Source organism: Schistocerca cancellata, chromosome 7 (assembly GCF_023864275.1).
Source record: "Schistocerca cancellata isolate TAMUIC-IGC-003103 chromosome 7, iqSchCanc2.1, whole genome shotgun sequence".
NCBI classification, from domain to species: domain Eukaryota; kingdom Metazoa; phylum Arthropoda; class Insecta; order Orthoptera; family Acrididae; genus Schistocerca; species Schistocerca cancellata.
In genome coordinates, this window is record NC_064632.1 from 341,153,192 (window position 1) to 341,174,414 (window position 21,223).

A 21,223-nucleotide genomic window follows, 5' to 3' on the forward strand; every position below is an offset into this window, starting at 1 on the left:
AGTACTGCAGTGATATATGTTAGACTGTGATATTAGTCCCAAATGTGAAAATTTATATTTGGTTCCTAAATGTTATAAGTGTTCAAATTGTATACCAGACTGGGAATTGAGTACATATTTTTACATAATGTGCAGTTTAACTTAGAGGCAGTTTCACTGCATCTATTTTGTGCTTATTACTTATCTCTGCCTGCACCTTAGTTTTTATTTTGTGTTTTGGTTTGATGATTATAGATAGTTTATGAATAATGTAACTAATAAATCCCCAAAGACATGTTAGACATGTTACAGTAGAATGTGTGTATGTTTTCTCATTAGTATGATTTGTATTTCATTGTTGCATATCTTTCACTTTTTATGTTTATTTAAGGGAAGTTAGACAAGGAAATATTGTGTGAACCATTACAGAAAGAATTAGGGCGGCTTAAGAAAATTGAACTTCTTATAAATATCAAAAAATTTGAGATAGTTCATAGACTCATCCCATAATAAGCATTAAATTACAGTCCTTCATAACCAAAGGAAAGGGCAAAATTTAATATTGGATGGGTGGTCTGGGGATAAGGCAGGAGGGGGAGTAGAAGATTGGTGGGCATAATATTCTAAAGAATGACTGCTACACTAACTGTTGTGGGCTCAAGGAGTGTCCCCTTTGCTGAAAATCTTGCTGTTGCTGGAAAGGACTAATAAACATATTCTGGTGAGATGGTTGTGTGGGTTCTAGAGCAACACACACACAATGAAAGTAACACAGAATACTGAATAGAAAAATACTCAACTTTGGTAACATTGGTTACAGCAATTGTAGAATGCGTGTTTAGCCTATCTGTTCTGTGTTGACTATGGTTCCATGAACACAAAGTAAATAATGTTCTCTGGATTAAAGTCAGAAGAAAACTAATCTTCTGTATTGTTTTATTATTTGTAGAACAGTTCCAAACTAACAGTACTCAGTTAAATCTCTAGGCAGGCAGTCTCTGTCCATATGCAATAATTATATTCAATGTTCTATTTCTACTGAATATAATCACTGTCTGTTGGCCACTGTTTCTGTCTCACTTGATGGCTTAAAGTGTTGAAGACATGGCAAATGTTCTGCAAGAACTCCCTAGCAAGACTCAGACTGACTTACAACTTGCAACTGACAACTTCTGCTCATGCGCAGTTACTTTAGCACACATCTCTCTTCCTGGTGGCACTGCCACTCCAGGGGTCATGATTCTCACAAGCAGCATGATTGGTTTGTGCACAGCAATTTCCCTGGTACTTATGGTACTAACTGTCACAAATTATTTTGTGTGGTATCTCATTACAGCATACACAGACAAAAAAAGAGATGCACAGGACACAGAAACCTGTAACAGAATGAAAGAGGTGACATTTATACTCCCAGTAACAGGACACTTGCTATAGTCATTCTCAGAAATTTTTATTTGTAAGCCAGAATAGATTTACAGAAGAAATGCTAAGTCATGTAAGGAAAAGGATGCTATTACTTTTGTTATTTTAGTATTATTGATTACTCACTGTATTTCCAATATTTTGTGACATTAAGAGCCTGGTTATTTGCTGTCAGCAGACCTGCACAGCTATGATGGGTACTCTCTTGTTCTCTACAAAACTTCTGGAATTTTTTCCTTCAGGCAATATTTTCCATCAGTCCAGAATCACCTGCCACTATGAGACTCCAATCCAAGGTCAGTTTAGTGCTACCCTATGGAAAAAGGAGCTGTGGTTAGGCAATATTTCTTCTTTTAGTGGGGCTCTGGGATTTTAATGTAGAGATAAGTAAGTGTATATTAGGAAAACAAATGAAGTAGAATTAAATGAAGAGGGAAAGAGAATGGCCACTCATTCCTTTCCCTCACTTCTCTTGCACTTTGATCTGTTCGTTATACCTACATGGATACACCACAAGGCCACCATACAGTGTATGGTGGAGGGGGCATTGTGCTTGATCAGTGGCTGTTTGTCCCATTCCATTTGTGCATGGAGCAATGGAAAAATGACTCTCTTTATGCCTGAGTATAGTCCCTAGCCTCTCTGGTCTATCTGTCATGGTCTCTATCTGTAAATATACAGTGGAAGCAGAAGAGCTGTTGCATGGCTTCCTCCTGAATGCCAGCTCTCTAAAAGTACCCCACAATCTGAGAACAGCACTGTTTTTCTTCCAAAGAAGAACTCCAATGGAGTATCTCTATTATACTTTCATAAGCTCTGTATTGATCTGTTGCAACCGTAGTGGCATGGTAATTTTTTCAATGCCTGCTATCATGTCTTCTTCGTAAGCACTCCAAATGATGAATCAGTAATTTAGGATTGGTTGCACTAGCATCTAATGTGGTTTCTTTACAAGTGCACAGTATTTCCTCTGACTTTCAACAAATTGAAGTCTGCCTTCCCTTCTACTGCTTTTACATGTTTGGCCTTTTCCTTGTAGCTTTGTAGCAATGCCCTTGGATATTTTCGTGATGTGAGTCTACCATTGATTTTGTAATTCAATATTGTCAGTTTTTTCTCTTTGTTATGGGTATTGTCTTCTTTTATTCACATTTTACATTTATTTATGGTCAGCTGGAAATGAGACTTTCATGTAGACAAAAAAATTATTAGAGAATAAAAGTGCTTTCCAATAAAGTGTTTATGTGTTCTGAGAATCTTAGCAGTTTTATAACAATTCCTTTGGCACACTTGAAGTCATTTTCACTTCTGTTGAACATTCACCATTCAGTGCAATGTACTGGGTTCATTAGTAAGAAAATTATTTGACAGAATCACATTTGTTAAGATACTTCATTTTATGAGACCTTTGTTATCAATTGACAGCGTGGTACAGTTCTGAAAGCTTTTTAGAAATCTAGGAAGACAGACACTTATCAGTTCACCTGCATTTATAATTTGTAAGATACCTTGCATGCAAAAAGTGGACAGTGATTCACATAGGTGAAGATTCTCTTAAACTTACACTGATTCCTTGAAAGAAGCTTCTTTTTCTCCAAGGAAGCCATAAGGTTCAAACTTTTAAGCTCAAGAAAACTGCAACAAATGGGCATCGATCTGTAATCCTATATGTCCATTCTTTTACTCATTTTACAAACAGAAATGACCTTAACTCTTTTGCAATGAGACAAAAGTACTAGTCACATCAGAAATTCCTTATAAATATGAATTGGTGGAGAGGCTACTTGAGCCACATATGAGGTATGAAAAAGTAACAAGACTGACAACACTGCATGCTATCTGGCAACACTGTGTTCCTCTACTTGTGTTGACTGGTATGTTCACCCCTTCCAGATGCTCAGTCCAATGTACAGTCATCATACGATTTTATGAGAATGGCATCGGTGAAGTTGTATTTTTGTTGTGTGTTACAAAAATTAAACAGTGAAATTTAGAGCAACATTATGCCATCAAGTTTTGTATTAAACTTGGGGAATCTGGAAGTGTGATCTTTGAAAGGTTTGAACAGAATTATGGGGAATATTCCTTATCAAGAGCAAAAGTTTTTGGCTGGCACAAATGATTTTTGGAAGCCCGAGAGCATGTCGAGGATGAACCTCACTCAGGAAGATCTTTGACTTCAAAAACCAATGAAAACATGGACTGTATCTGTGTGTTCTTCTGAGATCAGACCAATGTTTAACAATAAGGACCGTTTAAACACTTTCAAAGTTTGACTGAGGATTTGCACATGCGAAAGGTTTGCGCCAAAATGGTGTGGAAAAACCTCACAACTGAGCAGAAATAAGGTTGAAGAAATGTGTGCTTTGATCTTCTTAAGAGGATTGCCAGTGACCACAAATGGTTCAATTGTGTGATCACAGGTGATGGATGAACCGAGTATGATCTGGAGACAAAGTGGCAAAGTGAAAAGTGGCACACTGAGTCATCTCCTCAACAAAACCAACTCAAATGTGCAAATCAAAACAATGCCAGGTTTGCGTTTTTGACATTAGGGGTGCCGTGTAAAAAGAATTTGTTCCTCCAAGACAGACTGTCAACCAATTGTTTTAGAACGGTGTCCTTGAAAGGCTCAGGAAAAGGGTGAATCGAGAGAGAGAGAGAGAGAGAGAGAGAGAGAGAGAGAGAGGGAGAGAGAGAGAGTGAACATTACAGACAAGTGGATGCTGCATTATGGCAATGTTCCCTGTCACACAGCGAGTTCCACCATCAAATTTTTGATGTCAGAAGGCATTCTTGTTGTTTGACAGCCCCCCCCCCCTCCCCCGCCCTCCCCCACACCTGATCTGAGTCCTTGTGACTTTTTTCATTTCCATAATTGAAAAATGCATTAAAAGGTCAACATTTTGGGACTATGGAGAACAATCAAAGGATTGTGACCAACATGTTTATTAAAGGCCCCACCAGCTGAACCCTTTCAGTGCTGATACCAGAACTGGGAATGACCCTGTCAGTGTGTAGCTGCTGAATGGAACTACTTGGATGGGGACAATATTGTATTTGAAAAAAATAAAAACTTCGGTAGATAAAAAAGTCTGTCTCATTACTTTCCTCCCACTTCATATTCATTGCAAAACCTAATGAGAACTCTGTCCTTTTTGAGTTCTCTTAGCTGTTTTTTAGTATCTGGAGTATCTATTTCAGTCTCTCTTAATTGTGAGTGTGTGATATTATTGTATTAATATCCTCATATGTAAAGGCTATATCTGCCAACAAAGTTAGTGTCCTGACACTTAAGGCTGACACAGGAAATGTAACTGAAAATAGCAAAGCACAAACAAATTTTGAACTCCATTTTCAAATGTTCTTTTACAAGGGAAGATACAGAATTACTGCTCTAATTTACTTTTCACACCACAGAAAAAGTTAATGCTATAGATATTATGGTTGATGGCATTGAGAAACACTAAAACTGCTAAAATTAAATGAGACTGCAGGGCCTATGGGAACCCTATTGGATTCTATATATAAAGTGCTGCTGAAATAACTTCCTTTTGAATAATAATATATTGTAGATCCCTTGAACAAAAATCTGTGCCCAGTGATTGGAAGAAAGGGCAGTTCAGGTTACACTTGTCTACAAGAATGGTAGCAGAAGAGATCCACAAAGCTACAGTCCTAACTCATTAACATCTACTTTTGTACAATCCTACAACATATTCTGAGTTCAAATGAAATGAAGTATTTTGGGCGGAATCACTTTCTGGATGGAAAGCAGCATGGACTTCATAAACATTGACCCAACGAGCTTTTTTCACATGACATCCTGAAAGCTATTGATCAAGGCAATGAATTCAGTATTTTTTGGCTTTCAAAACGCATTTGCCACAGCACCACACCAACAATTATTAACAAAAGCATGATTATATGGGCTATCAAACAAAATTTGTGGCTGGACTGAGGATTTCTTGGTAGGGAGGACTAGAGATGATATCTTGGATGGAGAGTCATTGATAGAAGTAATTTCATGAACTGACTTTTGAATCATTTGCTCATCTCATACAAGAATATTGTTGAAGTGTGTGAAACCCATACCAAGTAGAGCTAACAAAGGATATTGATTACATACAAAAAAGGGTAGTGTTTACGGTTACAGGTTTGATTAACTCAGGAGAGAGCATCATAGAAATATTGAAAAACCTTAATTGATAAACTATAAATTATCTGATATAGTAATTTGCCTTGGGCTGCCTCATATCTGTTGTCCTGAATCACTCTCCCACTATTAATGTGTTTGACTGACATTTATTAAAGAACATACAGTAAGCAGCAGTCCATAGTTTTCAATTCCTTCGTATTTATTGAAACACAGTTTTATGGTAATCAGCTTGTAATGTATTTTGCTTTTTGTATATGGAGCCTAAGTCTGCTGTTAATATTTTTAGTGGTGGACTTATGCCAAGAGATCAAATGTGGACCACACAGCTCATGCATTACTGTTGATGATATTTCGCAATGTGTTTGTGATGCGGGGTGAGTACATTTTCATGGTATCTTTTAAATGATTATTTACTAAAGAATAACTCAATAATAAATGGTTTGAAGTATTTTATTTTTTTATGCTGTTCCATTGCAGTGCATCATGTAGTGTTTTACAGATATTCAAGTATATGTTTTTTGTAAGATGCACTTGCTGTGTGCCTCTCCAAAATAGATCTTGGTTAATAAGGCACACCTGCAATCAGTCAGGTCATACAAATATCTGTGAGAAATAATATGAAAGATATGAAGTTGGACAATCACATAATTCCAGTTGTAGATCCAACAAATGACAATCTTTTAGTTACTGGTAGAGCACTGGGTAACTGTGGTTTGTCTGCATTGACGCTGATTACAAAACACTCGCAGAGCACATAGTTAATTATTGTTTGACTGCAAGGGATCAGTATAAGGACAACTAACAGTGGCATCAAACATGATCAGTGAAAATTGTGATTAAATTTTGAATGACACATTTAAAAAAAAAAAAAAATGGGTCAGTAGTAATAATCAATAAAGAGCTGATGTATGGAAGATCATTTTTGCAGTCTCATCCATACTCATTAATTATGTGGACTAACCAAATGTATTTCTCCTGCTGTTTTTTTGAGAAAGATCCAAACTGAATTGACAGTTGGTACTTATGTCATACAGTTCTGGTGTGCTTTAGTGTGGAATGTCAGATGTGTTGTGATGGATACTGTATCAGTTGTAATGACTCCAGTGTTACGGAAATAGGTTGACTAACTTCCATAACAAGCATTTGTGATCTTATAAGTAGCCCAAGATTTGTCCTTGTGTGATGGGATGCTAATATGCTATACAACTACCTTTTATTTTTTTCCCCTCTTTTCTCCTTTTGCTTCTTCTACTTCCTAATCGAAGACTCCATATTATAGAAACATACTGCTATCAGTATTGCTGTATGCATTGGTAGATAGTTAATATAAAGAAGTTTTAAATCTTATAGAAATTGTAGGGTGAAGCATATTGTAATTCTACTGGAACATTCCTGTTACAGTTATTTCCTGTAGTAAAATTCCACAGCCATTTAAAAATAATGATGAATTTTCGTAACTGCCAGAGATCTCATATATTTCACATATCATGAAAGAATGATAAAAGGGCTACTATAGCATACCATATCTTATGTTTTTCATCTCTGAATGAGTGTTTAAGTGTATTTTGGCTCTGTGGATTGCCCAGTAGTGGTGATTCACTTCATATGCAACAGATACCAGCGGCTCTACTTAAGTGATGGTGGAAGCACTTCACGGGAAGAGTGTGTTGATGTGAATGAATGTACCAGTGGAACACACAACTGTGCTCTCAATGCACAGTGTGTGAACAACCCAGGAAGTTTCTCCTGTCGCTGCAACCCTGGCTTCACAGGCGATGGTCGCACCTGTGACAGTAAGTACTGAGAAGCTTTTTAACCTCATTGATATAACAAATATTTTCCAGATGGTAGTAAAAGAGTTAGTTTTTCAGGTACTCGCGTAAGAAGATAAGAAACCTCAAAAGTATAATGTAATGTGAATGTGTACATTCTCACTTTTTAAGCAGTGTCTCATTGGGTGATTGCTGCTTTTGCTTCAGTGTATATTGTGCATATTTTGTTTCTTATATTAAATAACTCAGTAACAAGTGTAACAGCAAATACTAGGAACAAAAGCTGCTAAAATATGTATATTCTCACTTTTTAAGTAATGTCTCATTGGCTAATTGCTGCTCTTGCTTCAGTGTATATTTTGTTTCTCATATTTAAATAACTAATTAAGAAGTGTAACAGCAAATACTACAAACAAAAACATCTAGAATTTTCTAGTATGGTAACACTTGTGCTATTATAGATGTTCATAATAATCAATTGACATTTTATATAAAAGGAAATGTCCTGATTGATTAACTCATTATTGCCCAGCCCAAACCTCTATGGATAGAAACTCGAAATTTGGAGAGTGTGTTGACCTTACTGTAAGTGTTGTTTAAGAAGAGATTTTTTGAAATTCTGTCCCTAAGGTGGTGAAACAGGGAATGAAAGGTTTTTTGAAAATATATTGCTATTAAGGCAATTTTGAAGCTAGAACTATGTAAATGACTGTTTAGTTTCTCAATCAGAATTTAAGACAAGTACATGTTTCACTGTTTTTGGAAATTCAACATCTAAGGGGTGAAGCAGGTGATCTAAATTTTTATTAAAATTTTTGTTGTATTAAAAAATAAAGATTATTGATCTTATACTGTAGGCCTCACTTAAGAAGGAATTTTAATTTTGATTTTGATTTTCCCCTCCTAATGGGGTGAAACAGAAGATGAAAGGTTTTTTGAAAATACATCGCTGTTAATCATCTAACCGTGGGTGATTTTCTGATTTTTCCATACAGATTTTCGGGGTATTTTTATATGATAATTAGATTAGTTGTAAGGATAGAATTAAAAGAATGTACAAAGAAAACCAAAAACTTAATTCAGAGTTGATTTCTAATTGACATTTAATATAAACAGTGTGCAAATCATGAAAATCACATTCAATAGGTACAATAAACTTATTGACAATTTTTGTGAGTGTTGTGTATCTTGAAGGAAGCTTGGGAATATTGTTACAAAACTGCTGGTGCAAGGAGGTACATATGCAGTAATGTGAGTGAGACTGGAGAATGTCTAAAACAGGATCTCTCATGTTCCAGACTAGAAAATAGTGACCTCTGATGTTCCAGAGTAACAGAATTTACAGGCAAAAAACAGTGTACAGTGTTTCATAGCAACAGAGAAATGACTTGTGCAAGGGGGGGGGGGGAGGTTCAGTGTGATGTCCATGTCACACACAGTTGGAAGGTTAAAGCAGTTTTGAAGCTAGAACTACAAAAATTGATATTTGTTTCTCAGTCAGAAATAAAAAAATACGTGCTTCAGCATTTTTTGTAAATTCAAACCCTAAGGAGGTGAATTAGTGGATGAAAGATTTTTTTAAAAATAAAACATTATTAAAGCAATACTTCTTGATTGGAAACGAAAAAAGCTAGGTTTTAGTGTTTTTGAGAATTCAACCCCTAAGGGGTTTTATGAAAATATTTTATTACCAAAGCAGAATTGCTTTTTGGTCAGAAGTACTTCCAGAAAAGACCATACTTCTATGGCCTTAATTGGTGTGAAAAGTTTAGAAGGCATTGCAGTTTGTGAACTGAATCAAAGAAAGAATGCACAGAAAAAGAAACGGCTATTTAGCACTTTTACAGCTGCTAACACCAAGAATCCTGCCTGCACGGCTAGCTATCAGGGGTGAAGGTATTGTCTGCCAGGCCAGTAGATGGCTAACACAGCCCAATGACTGCTGTAGGCTAAGGCCACTATATGCCAATTGCACGTTCCTGCACCCATAGAACCACTCTTCAATAATACTCTTTTTAAAATCAATATCATACTATATAGTCACAGTGGTTACACTTCATTATGACTATGAAAGAGAGCTTCAACGTAGTCCGAGCTTTCTGTTACAAGTTTATTCTAGGCTGATAAAAAATATTTTAGACAAACATTAAGAACTTTTTTATTTGTGATTGGAAATTTCTGTAATTTGAGATTTACACCACCTATAAATATATTCTCATACCATATTAAAATTTCATTAACACCAGATAAATACATTTCAAGACAAATAATTTTAAAGTGAGCAGTTATTAACGAAGATGTGGAAGACCTGGACCATCTTCTGTTCCACAAAGCAATGAGTGTTGCTGATGAACTGCACATATTTTGCTGCACTGTTCATCTTTTGAAACATCTGATACATCAGTTCAGTAAGCAATTCATGCCCTTTCAGATTATGCATGTCTGTATCATGTGTACTTTGTAGATTAAGATATCAAATTGCATTTTTTGCCATTACAAACTGTTTGGTGTTCCATGGGGCAGTTAGTGTTGTTTAGAAACTGCATATATTTTGCTGCACTGTTCATCTTTTGAAACATCTGATTGTAAGTTCTATAGAACAATTGCTGCCCTTTCTGATTATATATGTTTGTACCATGTGTATCTTGCAGATTAGGAAATCAAATTTCATTTGTTTAGCCATGTCCTTCATTTGCTGTTAAGTGCAGCAGCAAATGTTTCTGAGAACTGCAAGTTTTTTGTTGCACTGTTTGACATCTGATACATCAGTTCATTAGGTAAATTCATGCCCTTCAGATTATATATGTTTGTTTCTTTTGTCTTGTGTAGGTTAGGAAATAAAACTGCATCTAACAGAATGACTCTTGAGCTGAAAGGAACCAGTATCAGGTGAAGTCTGTAGCACTTTCTGACAAAAGCTGCAGATAGTGACACCACTGGCAGAAATGTTGAAATGTGGACAACAGCAAGTCACCATTCTATTGTGTATATTTACCTGCTATCATGCCCATGCATGCATGAATACCCTTCGCTGTATGGCCTTCTTACCAGCTGGGCTTAAATGAATGTCTGTAGATGTCTGGCTGTTCTGTCTGTTGGATTTACAAGTACACCTGTAGCCGTGTGGATGCTCTACCTGCAGGGCAAACATGTATGCCCATAGCTGTAAAAGGGTTAATACATTAATTTTTCAGTAGGCTTATATATATTTATACAATTATTTTTGTTGTAATTGCTACACAAACTAATCATTACTGATAACAAAATAGGAACCATGTTTAAATGTAATTTCATGTACATGAATATCCATTTGAGATGAGAAAAATCATTATCAGGTGTAAGACTGGCGTTAATAACTATAGAACCACTTATCCAATTTGTCTCTTTCTTTTTTCAAGTCACTATGTGATATTAAATTAAACCTGTTGGAACACTTTAATGATGCATACTTTTTTATAATGTGTAGATTTACACATGAACAATGGGCATAACAGCATACAAATAACAACTTTACAGACCATACAGTCTATTCAGGTGAAGCAGCAGGTGCCAAACTGGTATGGCTATAAAACCCATTAAGAGCTACATGTATATATCCTTGTTTAGTTGTGTTGGTCCTTTAATTTGTGTTAGTGCAGTGAGGCTTCCTCTGTTTCATTTGTAATTGTTGGGTATGGTTTCTGAACTGCTGTGAATTTTTCCCACATTTTTTATCTCTTGTTACACATTTGGCTTTGCTGTTGAGAGCTTCAAGTATGTTGCACATGGAGGTTTTCATAGTTGCTGACTGATTCTTTCAGTAAACTATTTATTGTCGATGTTCATAATAGTTCTTATCAGCACACTTTGCAGCACAATACTGCTAATCTGTTGGTAGACCAGTAGTTCAAATATCTGTGGAATGTTAGTATCAGAAAGACAGTACCTAGTCCATGGTCCTTCCATGCATGAAGAAATTAGGAAATTGCTGCTCACTGGATACAATGAGTGACTCTGTAATCAAGAGGGAGCTTTGTGTCTTTAAAATGACTTTGTCAAAATGCGTAGCTGCTAATCTCCTTCCCAATTGCTGCTCTGTGCTTCTTCTATATGGTAAGCAGTCACCTATCCCCACATAGTTTTCTATATTCTGTTGGTCCATACATGATAGTGCATGGTACCAATACGTTCCAAACCCATGTGCAAAAATGCAATTTTCCAGGTGGGCATATCCTGGGTTCTATTGATAACAAATTGAGTAAATCGGCTGGTTCTTTCGCATAAGCTGTGGTCTAGGGTGGGCATTAGATGGCATATAAAAGCACCATTTTTTCATGGGTGGCACCTGAGTAAAACCTGAAAAACTATGATTTATGCATACCAACCATGGGAGTGGCCACTTCTATAATTTCTATACATGGTAAATTGCTGAAATTTTTACTGTATGGGCTTAAGAGTATGATTTCAGGGTACCTTGAATTTTTTTTCAATATCATCATCTGTTGCCAAGATCCAAAGCTTCAGAATTACTGCATATATTTTGCTGCACGGTTCATCTTTTGAAACATCTGATTGTAAATACGATAGAACAATTGTTGCCCTTTCTTATATATATATATATATATATATATATATATATATATATATATATATATATATATATATATATATATATATATATATAATAGAGGGAAACATTCCACGTGGGAAAAATATATTTAAAAAGAAAGATGATGAGACTTACCAAACAAAAGCGCTGGCAGGTCGATAGACACACAAACAAACACAAACATACACACAAAATCTAGCTTTCGCAACCAACGGTTGCCTCGTCAGGAAAGAGGGAAGGAGAAGGAAAGACAAAAGGATATGGGTTTTAAGGGAGAGGGTAAGGGGTCATTCCAATCCCGGGAGCGGAAAGACTTACCTTAGGGGGAAAAAAAGACAGGTATACAATCGCACACACACACATATCCATCCACACATACAAGACACAAGCAGACATTTGTAAAGGCAAAGAGTTTGAGCAGAGATGTCAGTCGGGACGGAAGTACAGAGGCAAAGATGATGTTGAAAGACAGGTGAGGTATGAGCGGCGGCAGATTGAAATTAGAAATTAGCGGAGATTGAGGCCTGGCGGATAGCGAGAAGAGAGGATATGCTGAAGGGCAAGTTCCCATCTCCGGAGTTCTGACAGGTTGGTGTTAGTGGGAAGTATCCAGATAACCCAGACGGTGTAACACTGTGCCAAGATGTGCTGGCCGTGCACCAAGGCATGTTTAGCCACAGGGTGATCCTCATTACCAACAAACACTGTCTACCTGTGTCCATTCATGCGAATGGACAGTTTGTTGCTGGTCATTCCCACATAGAACGCTTCACAGTGTAGGCAGGTCAGTTGGTAAATCACGTGGGTGCTTTCACACGTGGCTCTGCCTTTGATCGTGTACACCTTCCGGGTTACAGGACTGGAATAGGTGGTGGTGGGAGGGTGCATGGGACAGGTTTTACACCGGGGACAGTTACAAGGGTAGGAGCCAGAGGGTAGGGAAGGTGGTTTGGGGATTTCATAGGGATGAACTAAGAGGTTACGAAGGTTAGGTGGACGGCGGAAAGACACTCTTGGTGGAGTGTGGAGGATTTCATGAAGGATGGATCTCATTTCAGGGCAGGATTTGAGGAAGTCGTATCCCTGCTGGAGAGCCACATTCAGAATCTGATCCAGTCCCGGAAAGTATCCTGTCACAAGTGGGGCACTTTTGGGATTCTTCTGTGGAGGGTTCCGGGTTTGAGGAGATGAGGAAGTGGCTCTGGTTATTTGCTTCTGTACCAGGTCGGGAGGGTAGTTACGGGATGCAAAAGCTGTTTTCAGGTTGTTGGTGTAATGGTTCAAGGATTCCGGACTGGAGCAGATTCGTTTGCCACGAAGACCTAGGCTGTAGGGAAGGGACCGTTTGATGTGGAATGGGTGGCAGCTGTCATAATGGAGGTACTGTTGCTTGTTGGTGGGTTTGATGTGGACGGACGTGTGAAGCTGGCCATTGGACAGGTGGAGGTCAACGTCAAGGAAAGTGGCATGGGATTTAGAATAGGACCAGGTGAATCTGATGGAACCAAAGGAGTTGAGGTTGGAGAGGAAATTCTGGAGTTCTTCTTCACTGTGAGTCCAGATCATGAAAATGTCATCAATAAATCTGTACCAAACTTTGGGTTGGCAGGCCTGGGTAACCAAGAAGGCTTCCTCTAAGCGACCCATGAACAGGTTGGCGTATGAGGGGGCCATCCTGGTACCCATGGCTGTTCCCTTTAATTGTTGGTATGTCTGGCCTTCAAAAGTGAAGAAGTTGTGGGTCAGGATGAAGCTGGCTAAGGTAATGAGGAAAGAGGTTTTAGGTAGGGCGGCAGGTGATCGGCGTGAAAGGAAGTGCTCCATCGCAGCGAGGCCCTGGACATGCGGAATATTTGTGTATAAGGAAGTGGCATCAATGGTTACAAGGATGGTTTCCGGGGGTAACAGACTGGGTAGGGATTCCAGGCGTTCGAGAAAGTGGTTGGTGTCTTTGATGAAGGATGGGAGACTGAATGTAATGGGTTGAAGGTGTCGATCTACGTAGGCAGAGATGCGTTCTGTGGGGGCTTGGTAACCAGCTACAATGGGACGGCCGGGATGATTGGGTTTGTGAATTTTGGGAAGAAGGTAGAAGGTATGGGTGCGGGGTGTTGGTGGGGTCAGGAGGTTGATGGAGTCAGGTGAAAGGTTTTGTAGGGGGCCTAAGGTTCTGAGGATTCCTTGAAGCTCCGCCTGGACATCAGGAATGGGATTACCTTGGCAAACTTTGTAAGTAGTGTTGTCTGAAAGCTGACGCAGTCCCTCAGCCACATACTCCCGATGATCAAGTACCACAGTCGTGGAACCCTTGTCCGCCGGAAGAATGACGATAGATTGGTCAGCCTTCAGATCACGGATAGCCTGGGCTTCAGCAGTGGTGATGTTGGGAGTAGGATTAAGGTTTTTTAAGAAGGATTGAGAGGCAAGGCTGGAAGTCAGAAATTCCTGGAAGGTTAGGAGAGGGTGATTTTGAGGAAGAGGAGGTGGGTCCGGCTGTGACGGAGGACGGAACTGTTCCAGGCATGGTTCAATTTGGATAGTGTCTTGGGGAGTTGGATCATTAGGAGTAGGATTAGGATCATTTTTCTTCGTGGCAAAGTGATATTTCCAGCAGAGAGTATGGGTGTAGGACAGTAAATCATTGACGAGGGCTGTTTGGTTGAATCTGGGAGTGGGGCTGAAGGTGAGGCCTTTGGATAGGACAGAGGTTTCGGATTGGGAGAGAGGTTTGGAGGAAAGGTTAACTACTGAATTGGGGTGTTGTGGTTCCAGATTGTGTTGATTGGAATTTTGAGGTTTTGGAGGGAGTGGAGCTGGAAGTGGGAGATTGAGTAGATGGGAGAGACTGGGTTTGTGTGCAATGAGAGGAGGTTGAGGTTTGCTGGAAAGGTTGTGAAGGGTGAGTGAGTTGCCTTTCCGGAGGTGGGAAACCAGGAGATTGGATAGTTTTTTAAGGTGGAGGGTGGCATGCTGTTCTAATTTGCGGTTGGCCTGTAGGAGGATGCTCTGAACAACCGGTGTGGATGTGGGAGAGGAAAGATTGAGGACTTTTATTAAGGATAGGAGTTGATGGGTGTGTTGATTGGCTTAGTGGATGTGTAGGTGAAGGATTAGGTGGGTGAGGGCAATGGATTGTTCAGTTTGGAACTGGTATAGGGACTGATGGAAAGAAGGGTTGCAGCCAGAGATGGGAACTTTAAGTGTGAGGCCTTTGGGGGTTATGCCAAATGTCAGACAAGCCTGAGAAAATAAAATATGGGAGTGTAATCTGGCTAGGGCGAAGGCATGTTTGCGGAGGGAATGTAAATAAAACTTAATGGGGTCGTTGTGGAGGTGTTGTGAGGGTGACATGGTACTAGAAGGCGGAAAGTGGAACACGAGGCTGAGATGAAAATGAAAATAAATATAAAAATATATGGGGAGAGATAAAGGTAAAACTAGAAAGCAAATGGAGATCTGGTGTGAAAAAAGGCGAAAAGGGGTTGGTTAGAGCTGGGCTATGTTGATCCTGTGGTGAACTTGTGTAGGTAGATAATGATGTGCATGAAGGTTAGGTGGTTGTGTTGCCGCCAAAACACTTTAAAGGGTGGAGAAATACGAGAAAATTTCGAAAAAACTACGTGAGGATGTATTAAAAGGAGTGGTTTGGTGGTGGCAGATTATGGAAATGAAGCCAAAAATTGTCTGATGAAGAAATAATGACGTTAAAACCTGTGGGAAGCGGCTAAAAATGATCGGTGATGTGAGAAAAATGGAAATGGAAATAAAGCAAAAGTTATTAAAACTAGCCGAAAAGGTTGTTTAATAGCTGAAAGGAACTGTTTGTGAACTGGAAACGGTGGATTTTATAGCAGCGGTAGTGTTGAAAGAGGAAAAAAATTTTTTGGTTATGGTTTACGTATTATTACGTATTATTGAGTATATATCGGCGGGATAAAATTGTATACTGGATTACGGTAAAAAAGAAGAAGGTGAATAGAAAGTGAAACTGCTGGCAAAAACAGAAGGAGGAAATAAGACGACAGAAAAGACTACGAAATGTAACAGTGACAATAACAATAACAATAACAAACGTGATTGTTGGGTTCAAATTAATGATATGAATATAATAGAGGGAAACATTCCACGTGGGAAAAATATATCTAAAAAGAAAGATGATGAGACTTACCAAACAAAAGCGCTGGCAGGTCGATAGACACACAAACAAACACAAACATACACACGAAATTCTAGCTTTCGCAACCAACGGTTGCTCGTCAGGAAAGAGGGAAGGAGAAGGAAAGACAAAAGGATATGGGTTTTAAGGGAGAGGGTAAGGGGTCATTCCAATCCCGGGAGCAGAAAGACTTACCTTAGGGGGAAAAAAGGACAGGTATACACTTGCACACACACACATATCCATCCGCATATACACAGACACAAGCAGACATTTGTAAAGGCAAAGAGTTTGGGCAGAGATGTCAGTCGGGGCAGAAGTACAGAGGCAAAGATGATGTTGAAAGACAGGTGAGGTTTGAGCAGTGGCAAATTGAAATTAGAAATTAGCGGAGATTGAGGCCTGGCGGATAGAGAGAAGAAAGCATATGCTGAAGGGCAAGTTCCCATCTCCGGAGTTCTGACAGGTTGGTGTTAGTGGGAAGTATCCAGATAACCCGGACGGTGTAACACTGTGCCAAGATGTGCTGGCCGTGCACCAAGGCATGTTTAGCCACAGGGTGATCCTCATTACCAACAAACACTGTCTGCCTGTGTCCAGTCATGCAAATGGACAGTTTGTTGCTGGTCATTCCCACATAGAACGCTTCACAGTGTAGGCAGGTCAGTTGGTAAATCACGTGGGTGCTTTCACACGTGGCTCTGCCTTTGATCGTGTACACCTTCCGGGTTACAGGACTGGAATAGGTGGTGGTGGGAGGGTGCATGGGACAGGTTTTACACCGGGGGCGGTTACAGGGGTAGGAGCCAGAGGGTAGGGAAGGTGGTTTGGGGATTTCATAGGGATGAACTGAGAGGTTACGAAGGTTAGGTGGACGGCGGAAAGACACTCTTGGTGGAGAGTGGAGGATTTCATGAAGGATGGATCTCATTTCAGGGCAGGATTTGAGGAAGTCGTATCCCTGCTGGAGAGCCACATTCAGAATCTGATCCAGTCCCGGAAAGTATCCTGTCACAAGTGGGGCACTTTTGGGGTTCTTCTGTGGAAGGTTCCGGGTTTGAGGAGATGAGGAAGTGGCTCTGGTTATTTGCATCTGTACCATGTCGGGAGGGTAGTTACGGGATGCAAAAGCTGTTTTCAGGTTGTTGGTGTAATGGTTCAAGGATTCCGGACTGGAGCAGATTCATTTGCCACGAAGACCTAGGCTGTAGGGAAGGGAGCTGCCTACACTGTGAAGCGGTCTATGTGGGAATGACCAGCAACAAACTGTCCATTCGCATGAATGGACACAGGCAGACAGTGTTTGTTGATAATGAGGATCACCCTGTGGCTAAACATGCCTTGGTGCACGGCCAGCACATCTTGGCACAGTGTTACACCGTCCGGGTTATCTGGATACTCCCCACTAACACCAACCTATCCGAACTCCAGAGATGGGAACTTGCTCTTCAGTATATCCTCTCTTCCCGTTATCCACCAGGCCTCAATCTCCGCTAATTTCAAGTTGCCACCACTCATACCTCACCTGTCATTCAACAACATCTTTGCCTCTGCACTTCTGCCTCGACTGACATCTCTGCCCAAACTCTTTGTCTTTAAATATGTCTGCTTGTGTCTGCATATGTGTGGATGGATATGTGTGTGTGTGCGAGTGTATACCCGTCCATTTTTCCCCCTAAGGTAAGTCTTTCCGCTCCCGGGATTGGAATGACTCCTTACCCTCTCCCTTAAAACCCAAATCCTTTTGTCTTTCCCTCTCCTTCCCTCTTTCCTGACGAAGCAACCATTGGTTGCGAAAGCTAGAATTTTGTGTGTATGTTTGTGTTTGTTTGTGTGTCTATCGACGTGCCAGCACTTTCGTTTGGTAAGTCACATCATCTTTGTTTTTAGACATATTTTTCCCACGTGGAATGTTTCCCTCTATTATATATATATATGTTTGCCTGTGTCTGTATTTGTGCGGATGGATATGTGTGTGTGTGTGTGTGTGTGTGTGTGTGTGTGTGTGTGTGTGTGTATATATACATCTAAAAAGAAAGATGATGACACTTACCAACCAAAAGCGCTGGCAGGTCCATAGACACACAAACAAACACAAACATACACACAAAATTCTAGCTTTCGCAACCAACGGCTGCTTCGTCAGGAAAGAGGGAAGGAGAGGGAAAGATGAAAGGATGTGGGTTTTAAGGGAGAGGGTAAGGAGTCATTCCAATCCCGGGAGTGGAAAGACTTACCTTAGGGGGAAAAAGGACAGGTATACACTCGCACACACACACATATCCATCCGCACATATACAGACACAGGCAAACATATGTAAATGCAAAGAGGTTGGGTAGAGATGTCAGTCGAGGCGGATGTACAGAGGCAAATAATATGAAAAGATGCAACTAAAGTTGTCTTACAATACCATAAATTAGAGATAAATTGATAGTAAATTATTTACAAAGAGATTATACAAGACCTGTATCCTAATAAAGACTAGAGCACATTTCCCCATATGATAAAGGCAACAGTATTTTACAAATGAGGACAACAAGAAGAATGCAATCCACAAAAAGAGAACTGGTAAATTAGTGACTGAAAGTAACCTAGAATAATGTTTTTGTAGGATACAATTTGTCACTTACAACAGCCTCTTTTTGTGTGTAAGTATTATCTCAACTTCATCAACTTTTTCTGTAAATTATTTTTATTTCAGTGTGTTACTACCTGCTACATTCAGTCTAAGGTCCTGCACTGTTACAGAATTGTTAAGCTGTTCAGACTTGCGGTGTCATCCAGACGCAGAGTGTGTTGAGCTGCAGCCAGGAAGTCTTCAGTGTCAGTGCTTGCCAGGCTTTACAGGGAATGGTGTCTTCTGCACAGCCATTGAAAAATGTGAGTACTGTGTAATAAAGATGTTCAGATTTTTGATATATTGTATCAGTCGTCATCTAGACTCTGCTGTGCCTGAAGGTCTTTAGCTCTATGCACTCATGTGGCACTCACATGTTTTCTATTTGATATAATATAATTAAGACAAATATAATTAAGATACTTATTAAAATATTTTACAGTCAGTTCTTGCTATGATGTTCAGTAACAAATTATGAACTGCATTTCATTGTTTTAAGATTAAACATTAATGATTTCAGCAAAACTGAAAGTTAAAAATAAACAAATAAAATATACTGACAAACGAAGGTTTTTTTGTGAACAAATGGAAATTCTGTTTGTGTACAGAGTCACTATAATTAAAGTTCGAGTTTCAAAACACTGTAAAATTCAAACCAATTTTCAGAATTATATCAAATCTGAATGGCATGTCATTGAAGGAGAGAGAAACATTATGGAGGGAAAAAAGGAAAAAAATGTAAATTTTACCATTAGATGATGCTAGAATGTGTAAAAATAAAGGTGCAGGGTATGTACTGTTCCTCAGTTTGCATCTGGGATACTTGGCATGACTGTCTCAATGAAAGATCGTGGGTTGCACGGAAAAGCTCTTTTACAAGAATGGTCACTATGTGCCAGTAGCTGTGCAGAAGTTCTGGTATGGTATGAAGAAATGCATTGCTCTGATGTCTGCCAAGGGTCTAGAGAAATGATTAGAAAATTCGAAAAGACAGACTCTTTTGAAATGCAATGTAGGAGAGGGAGGAAAACAACTGATCCAACATCAGTAGAAGTTGGGTCCACAGCTTTGAGTGATGGTGTGCAAACATGCAGTGCACAGAGAATTGCCCAAACTTTAAACAAACCTGTGAACAAGATGCATAAAATTATATGGAACACCCTGCATTGCTAGTCAGACAAATATAAATATGTTTACATTGACTTATGGGAAACACTTTGGGCAAGCATGCTGTCAGGCTTATGTTTAACTAGGACATTGAGAAAAGGATATGCATTTATATCTCTATGCCTTCAGCTGCCACTATCCCTCACAGAAGAACAGCATGCTGAACATTCTAGTATACAGGTCATACTCCATTTCAGATGAATGAAGTCTGACAGCAGAGCTGTGACACCTGGAATCCATCTCCCATGAGCACGGATATAGCAACTGACATATTTGGATGACCCTGCAACACAAAATCACCAAGAATGACTTGGAGAATCAAAACACAGAAAAAGATTATGATATAACCACTTTTTTATTGTTCACTGGGAATGTATCTTCCACAATTGGAAGGCTACTGTGAAAGCACCACATAATATCAGTTTTTGTCCTTGTCCAAAGCATGAGTTTTATTACAATCTCTTTAAAAAAAAAAAAAAAGTGTACCAAGTTCTGTGTGAATGCAGAAAAATTTATACTGAACAAACAAGCCACACAATTGAAGACTGATGTACAGAACGTGAGCACCACACAGGCTTAATGCAGCCCAACAAATCTGCAGCAGCAAGTCAGTAATAATTAAACTAAACTAAACTCTATCCAAACAGACCTTGGAAAGCCCAACAGTACTGACCAACCACCATCACCATCAACCAGTAGTCATCACTGGATGCAAATATGGAAGGGCATGTGGTCAGCACACCACTCTCCCAGCCGTTGTCAGTTTTCATGTCTCAGCAAAAGCAGAATACAGCACTGAAAACAAACATAAAATGAATTACAAGTAATCAAAAGTCCTGGCCACCATGAATAAATTGTGGGATTGCATTTTCAGAGAAGCAATTGAAATCTGAGTGACTGATAATTTAATCAACTAAGTAAGGCAGGGGATCCATTAGTAAGCTCCATCAAAGCAGAATGTGAGATCTGGGCAGTAGGTGCGACAGATTGAAGATGGAAGGCAACTGTCACTCCCCCCCCCCCCCCCCCCCACACACACACACCCCAACCCCCACCACCGCAGCCACATGTCCTCCACCACCAAGCATGGCAACAGGGTTGGTGAGGCCTGAACTCTGGACCAGCGGGTATAAATACCCCAGTACGCGGCAGACACTTCATTCCATCAGCACCACCTTATGATGGCGGAACAGTTGTTCACCATAATATCGTAGACCTCTGATGATTGGTTACGGCAGTGTGTCCAAGAACTTTGAAAGCAACAAAAATGATGGTATAGCACAGATCACATAACACTATTGATGTTTACATTTTAGTCAGTGCACATTCATTTTCACAAAACACACTCATTAAATTCAGTTT

At 39.5% G+C, this 21,223-nt stretch overlaps 1 protein-coding gene across 2 annotated transcripts in view; it reads left to right on the forward strand.

The window, feature by feature from the left end:
• The window catches only part of LOC126092570 (nidogen), a 308,151-nt gene that overhangs the window by 204,166 nt on the left and 82,762 nt on the right, over positions 1–21,223 (forward strand). For both annotated transcript variants that reach the window (XM_049908247.1, XM_049908248.1), the window contains exons 11-13: positions 5,847–5,934; positions 7,175–7,353; positions 18,826–18,957. In XM_049908247.1, the coding sequence (XP_049764204.1) occupies positions 5,847–5,934; positions 7,175–7,353; positions 18,826–18,957 (399 nt within the window). The remainder of the gene's footprint in view (positions 1–5,846; positions 5,935–7,174; positions 7,354–18,825; positions 18,958–21,223) is intronic.